Source organism: Propithecus coquereli, unplaced genomic scaffold (assembly GCF_000956105.1).
Source record: "Propithecus coquereli isolate 6110/MARCELLA unplaced genomic scaffold, Pcoq_1.0 Scaffold13, whole genome shotgun sequence".
Classification (NCBI taxonomy): Eukaryota; Metazoa; Chordata; class Mammalia; order Primates; family Indriidae; genus Propithecus; species Propithecus coquereli.
This window is the reverse complement of record NW_012137191.1, coordinates 10,387,605-10,401,780: the sequence shown is the minus strand read 5'-3', so window position 1 is coordinate 10,401,780 and position 14,176 is coordinate 10,387,605. Positions and strand designations below refer to the sequence as shown.

The following is a 14,176-nucleotide window of genomic DNA, read 5'->3' as shown; positions in this document are numbered from 1 at the left end:
CTAGACTTATGTGGAGAGAGATTTGTGGCAGAGGAAGAGGGTTCAATTTGAATCCAACAAGGGATTTGCCTGGGGGAATTTCCTGTCCAGCCCTTTATTACCAGGGTCTTTGTGAATTGTGCCATGACGCCGGGCTCCCCATTGGGCAGTTCCCTGGGAGGGCAGCGGGGGAATTCTTACACTTTCCCTCTAGGTCTCAGAAGGATCTGGTTTTCTCAGTTTCTCTTTCAGGTTGGCAGGAGCTTTGAGCCTGACACTTCCCTCAGATGGGACAAGCAAGCTCTGTGGGCGCGTAAACACGCTGTACCCAAGTTCTTTGCTGATTTTACAGAGTTTTCTATGCTCCCAAGAAGGGCTGACTGCTTTCAATTGTCTGTTCGCTGGCCTTCCCCGCAAGAGCCTGGGGGCTCCTTTCCCCTAACCCAGAACTGGCTGCACGGGGGGCGGGGAGTGGGGGTGGGGAAGGAGTGGGAGGGCAGTGGTTTCCGTGAGCACGGCGCGATGTTACTGAGTGAGTTGTTGAATGGGGAGCGCTGCTGTCCCCAAGCCGATTGGTACTTCTTGTCAGGAAGAAACGCCGAGAGGTGGGAGTGCCTGGGGAGGGAGGCAGGCGGTCCCTACCGCAGGCGAGGGGAGCTGCCTTTCCGCCCCTCCGCCTGCTTTCCAAGCCTGGGCTCTTAGGAGTGGCTGAAGCTGCGGAGCGCTTCTGGAGCCTGTGAATGAACCCTCCTCCTCTCCCTCCTCCTTCTCCTCGCTGAGTCTCCTCCTCGGCGCTGACGGTACAGTGATATAATGATGATGGGTGTCACAACCCGCATTTGAACTTGCAGGCGAGCTGCCCCGAGCCTTTCTGGGGAAGAACTCCAGGCGCGCGGGGGCAACAGCCGCGAACATTAGGTGTTGTGGACAGAGCTGGGACCGGGATCTGCGGCCAGCCCCGCATCCTCCCGCATCCTTCAGCACCGTCCCGCACCCTCCGCACCCTTCCCCAGGCCACCGCGCTTCCTATGTGACCCGCCTGGGCAACGCCGAGCCCATTCGCGCAGCGCTGCGGTGAATTTTTTTCCCTAAACTGCAATAAGCCGCCTTCCAAGGTAATCACGTTTCTTTTGTTCCCCCCTTAAAAAAAAAAAAAAACTTACAGAAAAAACGAGAGCTGAGAAAAAAGAAGTACATTGCAATTGGTAGCAGGCTTTAATTAAGGTAAATAGAACTAGATGTAAGGCGAAATTAAGAAAACGTATGCACTTTAAAAATGCAGGTAACTTTCAAAAGGGCTTTTGGGGAGAGGAATATAGAGGGATCTTAGGGCTGAAAAAGATCCAGACAAAAGAAGCTCGGGGTGGGGTGGGGGTAGAAGGACTAACGGAACTGGGAGAAGGGAAGGAAGGGAATTGTGGAGAAATGCTAGAAAAGTCGTGGGGTCTTGAGCTGGAGAGGAGGGAGGGACCTCCAGCACCTTGATTTTTTGTTGTTGTTGTTAACATGCTCGAGGCAAAAGTTTGAATGAGGACTACTAAGACTTGCTCACAAACAAGTCCCCGAAGCCGCCTGGGAGCAGGCCACCTGGTTTCCCAGTCCCTGGTGTGTGGTCAGTGCCTGGTGTTCCTGGAAAGCCGCTCCCGGGTAGCTCCTGACAGTGCGACCCGGCCCCCAGCAGCCTGGGACCTGCACCGACCTGACCCCCTCAGACCACAGGCAGTCTGGGAGGGGACGTTGGGCTGGGGGAGGTGCAGAGTCCCCAGGCAGTGTCTCTTTGACGACTTGGGGACTGTCACGGCGCTCTCCCGGTGCCCCTGGGTTCTTTTGTCCTGCGCGGTGTGCAGGGGCCAGCAGGGAAGGAGTAGGGAATGGGGGTGGGGTTGTTGGAGCCCCGCGGAGGTCTGGGAGGCGCCTGGGCGGGAAAAGCTTGCCATGAAGCAGCAGGGATGTGCAAGAATTTTTTCTCACCATGAAGAGCGAAATGGGGGCTGTAGCTCCTGTCTCAACAAGCAAACCAGCACTCAGAGTGCACTGCAGACAAAGGTGGCACGGGGACCCGAATCCGGAGCCTCTGGGTGCAGCGCTCCCTCCCGGACTGCAGCAGTCCTCCGTTTCATTCCACATCCCCACTCCCTCCCAGTCCTCGCCTCTAGTTGAGCAACTTCACTGGCGGGTCTAGCGGCTGCGGAGAGCGTGTGCCGGGAGCCCCGGGGGACGCCCTCGGCTGGAGCGTCCCAACGCCCTGCGGAGGCGTGGGCGCTGCAGAGCGACATCCCCGGTGCGTGCCGACCGAGGGCATCCGGGTTGTTCTGCCTCGCTCTCCGTGTCACTGGGCGTGGAGCGGTCAGGGTGTTAGGCAGCGGAGAGCAGGGTAGAAAAATAGTGTCAAAACCTAAACTATTTGCTTTCGGATTCAGCCGCGCCCCGGCAAGTCCCACATGTCCCCGAGAGATGCCGCAAGAAGGGAAAGAAATCTCTGCGGTGCCTGGAGAGCTGTCCCGCCGCGGGCGCACCCCGCGGCAGAAAGACAGTCTCTCTATCTGTGTCCCGTTTCTCATCTTTGTGTCTCCCTCTCTCTCCATCTTCTCTGCCTCCCTTCCCCTCTCCGGCCTCTGCTCTCTCTCGCTCTTGCGTCCCCTCCCCCACGGCTGACAAATGAATGGCTAGTGTGAAATCCCTGCCTACCCTGTCCTCGGAGGCAGGCGCGGAGGGAGGAGCGAGGAGGCGGTGCGCTCCTTCGGATCTGCCCCCCAGTTGGGCGCTTCGGGCTTGCAGAACCTAGATGTCTAGGAATACGGAGTTTTGTGGCGGATGTGGGTGCCCCCTAATGGAGAAATTCAGCACAGGTGGAGAAAAACGAGCCGCTTTCACAACCTTACGTTCAAGAATGGAAGGCCCTAGCTTCCCCTTTTGTCGTTAGTTTTCCACTTCAGAACCTGCGACGTAGGTCTAAGGGTTTGGAGGACCGGAAAGAAAGGAACCTTGTCTGTGCAAAGTGCAGAGGCGTCTCCTCGCGAGTCTGCTGGAATGCACGCAGTGTTCTGGGTCGAGTCTTCAGCTCAGTGGAGGAACACGCATGGCCAGGGGCAGCTCTAGGTTTGGGAGGTCTGGACACGCAATCTGGGGCGTCTCTAAGAAAGACGGTACAAAGATGCCTTGCTTTCAAGGCCTACGACCGCATGAAGCCAATGCTAGGGCGCCGCCCCAGGACATTGCAAAAGAAGGGCCCCGAATCCAAAGCTGAAACTTCCTCAACTTAAGGACGCACGTCGAAAGTGGAAAGAGGGGAGAAGGCAGGCGCTGAGAGGAAAAAGAAAGGAAGGGAAGTAGAAGGAAAGAGGACAGTGGAGGAAAGGGAAAGAAGAAACGGAGCTGGAGCAGATGCAGGCGAACAGCCAGGAGCGGACCGGAGGGTTCATTTCGGGGTTTTGCTCTGAATTTCGAGATTCGTTTTAAGACATTCTTTTTACTCCTACAAGCGATAACAAACGCGATTGGAGCGACGTGCGGGGATGGAGCCGGGAAGGAACTAAGACGAGCGGAGGTGGTCCAGCCCCGCCTACTGGGGATGGGGCTGGGGGCCGCCCGCGCCGGGGGACCAAACGCGCCGCGGCTCCCCGCAGCGCCGGGGCTCACCGGCCGCCACGTGGGTTGGAGCTTCAGCTCCCCGCCCGAGACGGGTGTGACTCCCTAGGCTCCGAGACAGCTACACAGCCGCACTGGCAGTCGGCGCAGCCGGGGTCCCCACCCGCCCACGCCGATGGGGGCGGGGCGGGGAGGCGGGGCCCGGGCTTGGCTGAGCGAGCCCCGCGGGCGTGCACCCTGCGCCAGGGCTTGGCTGCAGCTGGAGCAGACCCGACTTCTATCCAGACGGCGCTAAACACGCTTGTTAAAAGGCTATTTGATTCTTTCTTGCTTCTTTGGAGTGGTAGGAGGAGTATAGGGTTTTTGCCTCGAGGCAGGGGGGAGGTAAATTTTTACTCTAAGCAAACTTTTTTATTTTTGGCAGAAAAATGAGACGAGTTTAAACTGTGCTCCATATATTGACTTTAAAATACATTCAGGTCGGTCTGCAGACCATTTTTAGTCAATTACAAGATGCATCACGTTCCAGACTGTCATAAAGAGCTCGTCTAGAATGGCGAAAGATTGCCATTCGACAGGACTAATATAATTCCATGAGAGCAAACATTAAAGAGCTGAGGGTGTAACTCTGAGGTCCCTGTGCGTCAATCAGGAGACCTAGCTGGAGTCCAGCCCTGTAGTGGGAGCTCAGCACTTATTTGTGAAATGACTGAGTGAGAGAGCTGGGGAAACATGGAGCTGGCCAGACGCAGCTACTTAGAACTTCGTTTTAAATTTTCCTACTTCGTTTTATTTTGGAAGAACTGGGTTTTGATGATCTCTCCTGTCACCTAAGATTCTGTAGCTAATTGATCCACTTTTCTTTTTGTCCTCTTCTAAAACCTGTGACCTAAATTGTTTTAAGTACTTCTTGGTAATTGTGCCAAACCCATTGTGGAAATATTCATACAAAGTCCTAAAATAGGATGTTGTGAGTGTAATATAAAAATAGGAAAACCAATGGAAGCAACAATTAGTTTTCTGAGATAGAAGCTGTTCCCAGTTTGGGGAATAGGTACCTTGAAAGTGTAAGAGCAATGTGACAAGGAGAAGATATCAAAGAGCCTGACTTCTAGTTCTGAGCTCTAAGTAAAGAAAGGAATATTTTATAATTGTATATGCCTGTCTCCATTAATACTGCAAAAAATTCCAATGGATTCCAAAGCGATTGAGCAATTACTTCCTCCAGCAGGAAGTCCACAGTCCTTAATCTTCTTGTGGGTGGTGGAAAGAGAATGAGATTCAAGACAATCCCTTAGGATTTATGTAAGCTTTCAAAGTTTTGTTTTTCTTGGTAGATAAAAAAAAAAATTAAAGTTCTTTTTAAATTGTATTTCCTGCTTTTAAAAGTTACTTTTGAAAAATACCTGTATCTGTACACTTGTAAATTGTTTGGAGAGGATCTGAAAAGTTAACTCAAAACTGAATATGATTTCTGTTAAAGACGCATCCATTGTTCTCTCTTTTCTTACATTATTATGCCTAAACACTTTGTGGTTAATGATTGGTCACTTAATTGAGTAACAGAGCTTTTGAAAGCTCAAAGATCAACTAACTGTGTCTCCCAAAGTCATATAACTAAGCTCTCCTTTCCTGGTGGGATTTAAAGACACATGATTCTTTCAAGGGAAAGAATGAATGACTGTAGTAGGCTATTTCACACCACCCACCTATAGAAACCAGTTAGGACTGACAAATACTCATTGTTAGAGGTTACTTGCTCTGGTCTGAGAAAATATGCTGATTGTTGCATACGTCTGTACTTTACCAGAAAACACAAAGCATGTACTCTCTCTGATTTGGAATCAGAACAAGGGATAGTAGAGATAAATGTCTGGGCCAAGTTCCATTTCAATTAGTGAATTTTTGCCAGTTTTCTCTTGTAGCCTAGATTTGGTAATTTATACATATGTATATATATATATATAAGTATGTATATCATGTATATACATAGTATCTATCACTCTGTGCACACGTGTGTGTGCGTGTGTTGTGTGTGTATCTCCAGGGTTTTTAGACCCTGCTAAGTTCTTATCCCTGAATGTGCCAGAGGTGGCTGTATCTCAGTGGTCAGTAGAAAGAATTTTTCTTTAATTTGCTATTGTCAGTCATGTTTCCTGAAACTTCTCTGGATAGATCTATCATCTATAAAAGGGTACATATGTTGATTGACATTTAATTTATACTTATTTCTGCATCTACATACATCCTAACTCATTCTTCTAAGAATTTTGAAAGGGGTTTATGTCTGTAAAATAAGATTACATATTTTAAAATAAACATATATTTCATAAATTATCTTTTATTGTTAAATTACTGATTTGATATTATCTGAGGTATAGTGAAATGAGCACTAGACTTGAAATCAGAAAGTTTGAGTTTGACTCACCAGCTGAGAAAACTAAGTCAAGATACAACTTCTGGACCTTTAGTGTCATAATCTATTAAATAGATCTACAGTTATAAAGATCAAAAGAGTAAATACCTATGAAAAGGCTTCAAGAAAATAGAAAACTATACAAAAAAAGGATGTTAATATATTAAGTCTGTGGGATTCATATTCATTTAATTCTATAATCTTAATAATAATATATTACCCAAACCATTTATTTCCTCCTAAATCTATAAAATGGGTCAGAGAGGGGCATGTTGTTTTAAAAATTTGTCTATTTTCATTGATCAGAAGATAGATTCCAGAAATTAACTCAAATGAACATGGACATTCAGTGGAAAAGAAAAATTGATGGGTCCACTGAGATTATGAATCGATCTGTACCTCATTCTCATCTTAAAAGAAATTTAAGATGAGTCAAATATGAAATGTAGGGAATGGCAGTTTTTAAAAAATGACAAGAACAAATCATGGGATTTTAAATAATGAGCTAGGTGTAGAGAAACCTGTTCTAAGCAAAACATAAAACCCAGAAGTCACACTGGAAACTATTGATAAGTCTGACTAAATAACAATTAAATTACACAAAAACAACACAATTGGAAAACATTGCAACATATAAAAGATAAAGAGCTAATAATTCTTGATATATCATGAACTTTTATAAATAACTAGAACAAAGGCCACATCTATCAAAAAATGAGTGAAAGTTATGTACAGGGAGTGTCAGAAAGAGACATAATTTTTTTAACTATATGAAAAATTGCTCAGCTTCATTCATAATTAAAGAAATAGTAATTAAAACACCAATGATATACTACACTATTTTTTCATCAGTCAGAGCAGTAAAGATAAAAAAGTTGGATGAGCATTTGTGTTGGCCAGGTTGTGGAGAAACCAGGCATGTCATAAACTATTATGGGAATGTAAATAGGTTCTTCTTCTTTGGAAAATAATTTGGCAATCACATTTTTTCAATTCACTATGAAAGCTTTTTAGAAAATGCACATATACTTTGAGCCAGCAATTCCACTTCTAGACATCATCACCTAAGACATGGATAAGGATGTCCTTTGCAACACTGTTTCTAATAGCAAAAATTTAGAAACACTGGAAAGGCTCATCATAGGGAACTGGATAAATAAAAGTTGCTACATTCATCTAATGGAAAGCTATGCAGCTTTCAAAAATAACATAGAAATATGGTTTGCTCATTTGGAACAGTCTCCGAAATATATTGTATTTTAAGTGAAGAAAGTAATGTACAAAACTGTATACATAGTATGCATCTAATTATGAAAAAATGGGTATATATTCATTCTTTTGATAAGTATTTACTGAGTGTCCTAGGCATTACAGATAAGGGAGTCAACAAAACATCAAAGACTGCTCTCCTGGAGCTTCTATTATGGTGGGTCAAGAAAGGCAATTACCAAACACATATGTAAAATGGTGATACGTGCTATGGTGTAAGTAGAGCATGAAAAAGGAGATACAGCATAGTATGTTTTAGATAGAGTAACAAGGAAGGAGTTCACTAGGCAGAGAACAGAGAGTGCTAAGAGGCAATAATGTGAAAAAGCTTAGCCAAGTCCAGGTTCGGGAATCCAGTTGCAGGTTAGTGATAAATTCACACGACGCCATTGCTCCTGTGCAGTAAATTCATGACATTTAATGTCTAAACCACGTGATTTCTCTCTGCATTACATCAGTTCTTCCTGTGAGAAGGAACCAAGGAGCAATGTGACAGGAGATGCTCATTCTGTGCACTTTGTGGCTGAGTAACTAATTGTCTAGAGTAGCTAATTAGCAGAATGGTAGACAAAACCACTGTGTCTTCATCCTTAAGTCATGCCTCACTCAGCCAGGCTTCCCCAAGATCAAGGGAGAATGCTAAATATCTATTTAATAGAAACTTGGCCCCCTCTCTGAGGCAGCCCGTCCCTGGTGTGGACCTTATCCTCTCTGCAGACATTTCTCATGGATAGTTCTGTTGACCTTGTCTCTTGTGCCTCCCAGGCAATTAAACATTCTCAGCCAGCTCTACCTTGATTGTTCAATGACTTTGTCCTCTTCTCATTGACTTCACTGTAGTGGAAGGCTAAATCTAGGCACTGGCTCTCCTATCTCCTAGGCCTTTCCATGTAGACAGACTTGTTATCACTAACAGACTGTGCTTACAAGACAGACACAGAAAAGCAGAAGAATGGAAATGGGGGTTGGAGGTATTAAAAACAAACAAAGAAACTGTCCCACTTAAGATGAAGCGCAGAAGGCGAATAGTGGGCCTTAATGACCAAGGATATGGACTTAGCCTCAAGAAAATTGCACAAGTAGAATGAATGCCATGGTCTCTGAGGAAGAGGCAATGGAAATGTAGTTCTGAGGCAGCGAAGGTCAGTAGAAAGCCCTCTGAGATATTTACTAAAGAGATAAATGATCATCTGTTAGTTCAAAGGTTGGAAACTCAGGTGTCTACAGGGACCAGGCACGTAAGTGGAAACGGATAAGAGGCTAAGTGGGGGCAGTAAAGATCTCAGGCACACAGACCCAAGGGGAGAGGCTGCTACTAGGTTAGTGTTTATGATCGACCAGCTGAAATATGGACTTAGCACTGCTAGATCTTCTGATTTTTCAAAAGAAGTTAGAGATCTGGGATTTAATGTAAAGACTAATTTTTAACTTGGAGTAGCTTATTCCAACATATTTATGCAACTTATTCAAATGTATTTAAAACTTGTCTGATCTCTCCTTTGTATTTTTAATGCACTGGCTTTCTCCTCTAGCCTAGTCTTAGGGGTAGTCTTAAGGCATGTGAGTATACTTATTATATCTATATAGATGAAGGATCATTCCCCTCCCCCACCCAAAACGCACTAAGGATTAAGCGTGGCACAGAGTTAGGCTTTTGAGAATCTGTCTTGGGTAGGAAATTTGGATGCAGAAGACCCATTCCTGGGTCAGGATCATACCTTCTTTGGTTTTGTTGCGGGATTTGACACTCTAGATATTGACAAACATCAGATATTATTGGGTCATGGTAAATATTCAACTGGATCAATTCAAAAGTATTTCAGGTGCTAATTAGCCCTACTTGCCCATATTCATAAGGGATTGTTGGCACATCACTTCAAAATGTGTTTCTGAATAGGAAATGGAGGCATTGGTTATGCAATTTGGTCTATGAATATTCCTCAAGGGTCTACTCTGAACCTGGTACTGTAGAAATATTGTGAATAAGTTGAATAAGATACTAACGCTGCCTTCCATAGCCTACTATTCTACAGAGGAGATAAAACATATTTACAAATCATGATTCAACATACATAGCAATAAGTTATAGGGTAATTTGTTATAAGCATGAAGTTGTGCATTGCTGCTATAGCGGTAACCCAGGTTGTAATTCTCAAATCCAAGAGCTTCAATTACTTTTCTTTTTACTATTAGTGAAAGGAATCCAGGATTATGACATCTATAGAAAGCTTGAATTAGTGATTTCAATAATAAATATTGTATCACTGAGCTATACTTTATATGCATTATTTTATCACTTCTCACAATCACTTCAATAATTAAGTACTAATTTTCAGTACTAAATAGCTACAGAAAATGAGGTTTAGACAGATATAGTAATTTACCCAAAATCACAGAATGTAAGTAGAGAATGTAGAACTTGCATTAAGGGCTATTTGATAGTAAAGCCCAGACTTTTAAAATTATGCTTATAAAGATTTCCTGAAAAAAAGAAAAAGACAAGAGAAAAATAGAGAACAATTTTTTTCTTACAGGAAAGTAGAAAGTTATTGTTTAAAAGTATAATTAAAGAAAGGTTTCCTGTTTGAATTCAGTTAATACTCATGGAATGCATTTCCTTTAATAGAGTTTTATCATACAACCCACATTTCATTTTGGCTGTGCAATTGATATCTTTATTTTTCCCTGAAATATTATAATAGCATTGAGATATAGGTATATACTTCCTGCTTGTTGTGCTATCTTATAAGAAATCCAGAAATGTAGCAATACTATGGCATTTCTCAGTGTTTAACAAAGTCTATTAGGATACCTTGGTAATTATATGATAAATAATAAACTCAGTTATCAAGATTAATTTAGGATTGTCAACTATATGCTTTTCATTGTGAATCATCAATTGGCCTATAGATGGAAAACATAGCCTATGATGTTTTAGGTTAAAAATGCTCTTCTGGAAATATCTAGAATGATAGAATTTTATGATTTTGTTTTAAAAAGGTTCTAACCCTTATTCAAGATTTATAAAATAAAGAAATCAAATGCAGAATAATATTAAGGAAAAAGAAATAGTTGTCATAAATTATGAAATTGAACTTGAGCACAAATTGGACTTGGATTCTTACAGCACTTTCTTCTTTTCAGTCTAGGCTTCCTAAATAATACAGTTCAGTAATTTTCTAAGTCAGGTTCTAAGGAAGTTATTCAGGGTTTCAACTCAAATATGTGTCAGTTAGGAAGTCTTCAGCTGTAAGTAACAAAAAGCCCTGATTTTATTGTGTTTAAATACTAAAGAGATTTATTATCTCAAATGAAAAGAAGTTCAAAGGCATGTCCCCCTCTAGGTCTAATGCTTGAGGTCTTAAGCTTTGTCCTTTCTGATTCCTTTTCAGCTTCATTCCCAGAGGCTATCTCACATGCTCACAGATGCAAGATCCCTGCAACAGTTTCAGGAGAAATATCCTATTGTGATAATGTCCAATGAAGAAGAGCAACCATCTCTTCCTTTTTTGCATTCTTAAGATTAATCTATCCTTCTAAGGAGTACCTCCTAGGAGCAGAAATCCCCTCACATGTCATTGGCCAAGATTGTATCATATGCCATTCCGAAACCAATCATTGGCAAAGGGAATGGGACCACTATGATTGACTTAGGACATCGGGATCTTCCTCTTGGGCTGGAGTTTGACCTCTAAACTATACGGCTGTGTGAAGGACAAAAGTCATGAGAATGGAACCAGAGTTTTGTTAGAAAGGAGAAAGAGGAACAGCTTATGGGAGGCTAACCAACAATGGCTATTATAGCATAGTGCTAAATGTCACTGGGAAGGCATGACCATGGGTACCAAATACACTTCTGCCATTCTTCTAAGTGTTGGCTCTTTGATTTCTAGATGGTCCTCAATGCTGGTACTTATCCTCCTCATAATTATAGCTTCATAGAAATTGGAGCTGGAAGGGACCATTCTGAGAACCAGATTGTTCAATGTCTTCCCCAAAGTCATGCAACAGGTTAATGGCAAGCCAGAGAAGAGTTTCTTGGCTCTCAGTACAGCATATTTTCTTTCATTCTTTCTTCTTGAGACTTTAGAACTCTTGGAACTGCTTTAAAACTCATGGCAAGCACCGGTCACTTTTGTAATTAACAGCTCCTTATAATACATTTGTTTGTTCAGCCAGCTAGAAACCAAATGCAGTCTGTGCTTTAAAAAGCCTGCTGAGGTCCTTATTTTCTGTTTTGATACCATGTGAATGAACCACCAATGGGTTCCTTTTCCCCTCAGAGTTGATGCAGATTTCTTTCCTTCAACATGTCTCTCTATTGCTCCCCATCTCCTCTTGCTCCATCTGCAACCAGCTTTCTGTTTCTAAATAGACTTCGTGGTCACCCCTTTCTCTTTGTGTCAGTTCCTAGCCACTGGTTACTTAGGCTGCGGTCTCTATTGTTCTTCTTATGGCCTACTCAGTTGTGGTTGTCACACACATCCACGTTGTTATATGTCCCAAATTGGGTTCTGGAATTATTTTGGTAACTTCTGCACTGGGTGAGATTCAAGCTAATAATTAAAGTATTGAGACAACTTCTCGTATTACAGGTTCCCTCCTGTGTTTACAATCCAAGAGGAGCTGCTTCTTGTACTCTTAGTATATACAACACACACATAGCATGTGATTTATGGCCTGCTGCAAACCTGAATGCTTGTGATTTATTATTTTGTGTTTCTCTTCATTTCTAGGACAAGATGTTGATAAATATAAAGAGCATCTTATGGATGTGCTCAACCTTAATAGCAACCCATGCACTACATAAAGGTGAGTGTGGTAACAATTTCTTTGTTGTTAATTGAAATAAAAATTTAAGTACCAGAGGACGGAATGACAATATGGAATTGCTAGGATAAAAGATTGATTTTTTTTTATCCATTCAGTGTTGAAAACTATTAGATAAAATATTATTAGGCTGAAAACAGTGGTTTTAAATAGGTAAGTCAAAACAAAATAACAAGCAGTTTGCTAAAGACGCAAGTGGGCTTTCAGTAACTTCCCAGGGTACTTTCAGTTGTGCAGAAAGGCTCATATGTGGCATTGGGCACATTTTAAAATTTTAACTTCTTTAATAGTATTTCTCAAAGACTTTCTTATACAAAAAAGAAGATTGCTAAACACCCAGGAAACTAGAGTTTGGAAAGAGTCAAGAAGATAAAGTTGACAGCCAAGTTTTTGCACCATCTCCCTTTCTTTTCTTTGCTTCTTATAAAAAGTAACTGGGCATGCACATGCACTGTTTTTTCTAGCTTAAATTTTACTCCCACCTAATAAGGTTTCCTGAATTCCAAGTTCATTATTTAATATATTCAAGGAGATATGAAAGAATTTGAAGAAAGACACTGTCCTGAGTTTCACTGATCTACTTCTGTCCAGTGCACCCTTCACACTCAGATTCCATTTCTTCCTCATGCTCACATTGTGCTTCAGACTCTCTGAAATAATTTACACATGCACAGATTCCATCTTTTCTGGTTTTCCCTATAGATTCCTCTAGCTTGGCACTCCTGTTATTTCCTACAATTCTACTTCAATTCACTCTTCGAGACTCAAAGTTTAAGTATCACTTCATCTATAATCCATTTATTCATTTACCCTCCATCCATTTTCCCATCCACTCATTCATTTATTCACCCATGGACAATATTTTTTGAATATTTTCTTTGCGTCAAATATTATTCTGAGTATCCAAGGGTATACAAGTGGATGAGTCATACATTGTCCTAGTTTTCATTAAACTCAATCCCCTAATTGTAAGAAACAGGAAATAAACAAGTAAACAGAAAATAGAGGTACTTTCAGATTGATGGACATAAAGCCGAGTAACATCCTCAAGAGTGGCCTGGGTTGGGGGAAGTTGGTAAGGCATCTTTGAGAAAGCAACATTTAAACTGAGATGTGAATGATGAGGAGCAAGCCAGCGGCCAAGATCTAGCCCTAAGTTAGGAAAAAAACATAGTGTATTTGAGCAGCAGGTCACTGTAGTTGAAAAGTAGCGATAAAAAGGAAAGTAGGAGACATGGGCACAGAGAGGAGCAGAAACCAGTTCATCCAAATAATAACAACATCTAACACTTGGATAGGACTCCCTACAAGCCAGGAACTCTATTAAGTGAGTAACACTAACTCACTGAAACATCCATTACCCATGTATTATATAGAGGAAACTGAGGCACCAAGAGGCTACGTACTTGCTCAAAGTCCCACATCCAGTAAGCAGCAGAGCTGGGGGATGAACCAAGGCAGTCACAGGAGTGTGTGCTCTTCACCACCGTTTTACATTTCTTATCTACATAGGGCACAGTAGGCTTTGGAAAAGACTAGATTTTATTTCAAGTGCAGGAGGAAGCACTGATGGGTTTCAACAAGTGAAAGATATAAGTTGATGAATTTTTGAAAATTCTATTTAAGCAGCTCTAGGCAGATTTGATTGTAGGAGAGCGAGAGTAGCAGCAGGGATATCACTTAGAAGGTTATTGCAGTCGCCTATGCATGAAATGGGGCAGCTTCTATCAGGTACTGGCAGTGGGGATGGAGGATTCAGACCCCTAATGGATTGGATTCCTGAAAGCCTGAGGGGAATCAAGGGTGAGCTGACTCCTGGGATAGCTGTCCTTTCCTTCCCGGCCTCCTCATTCCCCTTTCTAGCTACTTAAAAAGCCCCTCCTCCATGTTCCCCTTCCCCCCTGTGCTGGTACAGTTATTACAGCACATACTATGCTCTTATGATATGTTATTCTTTGTTTTTGCTCCCAAGCAGACTGCACATTGCAAAAGGGCCTTTCGCCTTCTAGCACAGTGGCTGTCACACTGCCAGCACACAATCATTTTATGCATTGACTGAATGAGTGAATGAATGGATGCCACAGTGGATGACCC

The 14,176-nt window shown here is 42.7% G+C and overlaps 1 protein-coding gene across 4 annotated transcripts in view; it reads left to right on the top strand.

Moving 5' to 3' along the window:
• The first annotated feature begins 744 nt into the window (after window positions 1–744).
• The window catches only part of VCAN (versican), a 113,687-nt gene continuing 100,255 nt past the window's right edge, over window positions 745–14,176 (top strand). For all 4 annotated transcript variants that reach the window (XM_012638475.1, XM_012638473.1, XM_012638474.1 and 1 more), the window contains exons 1-2: window positions 745–1,094; window positions 11,989–12,064. In XM_012638475.1, coding sequence (XP_012493929.1) covers window positions 11,995–12,064 — 70 coding nt within the window. In that variant the 5' untranslated portion in view covers window positions 745–1,094; window positions 11,989–11,994. The remainder of the gene's footprint in view (window positions 1,095–11,988; window positions 12,065–14,176) is intronic.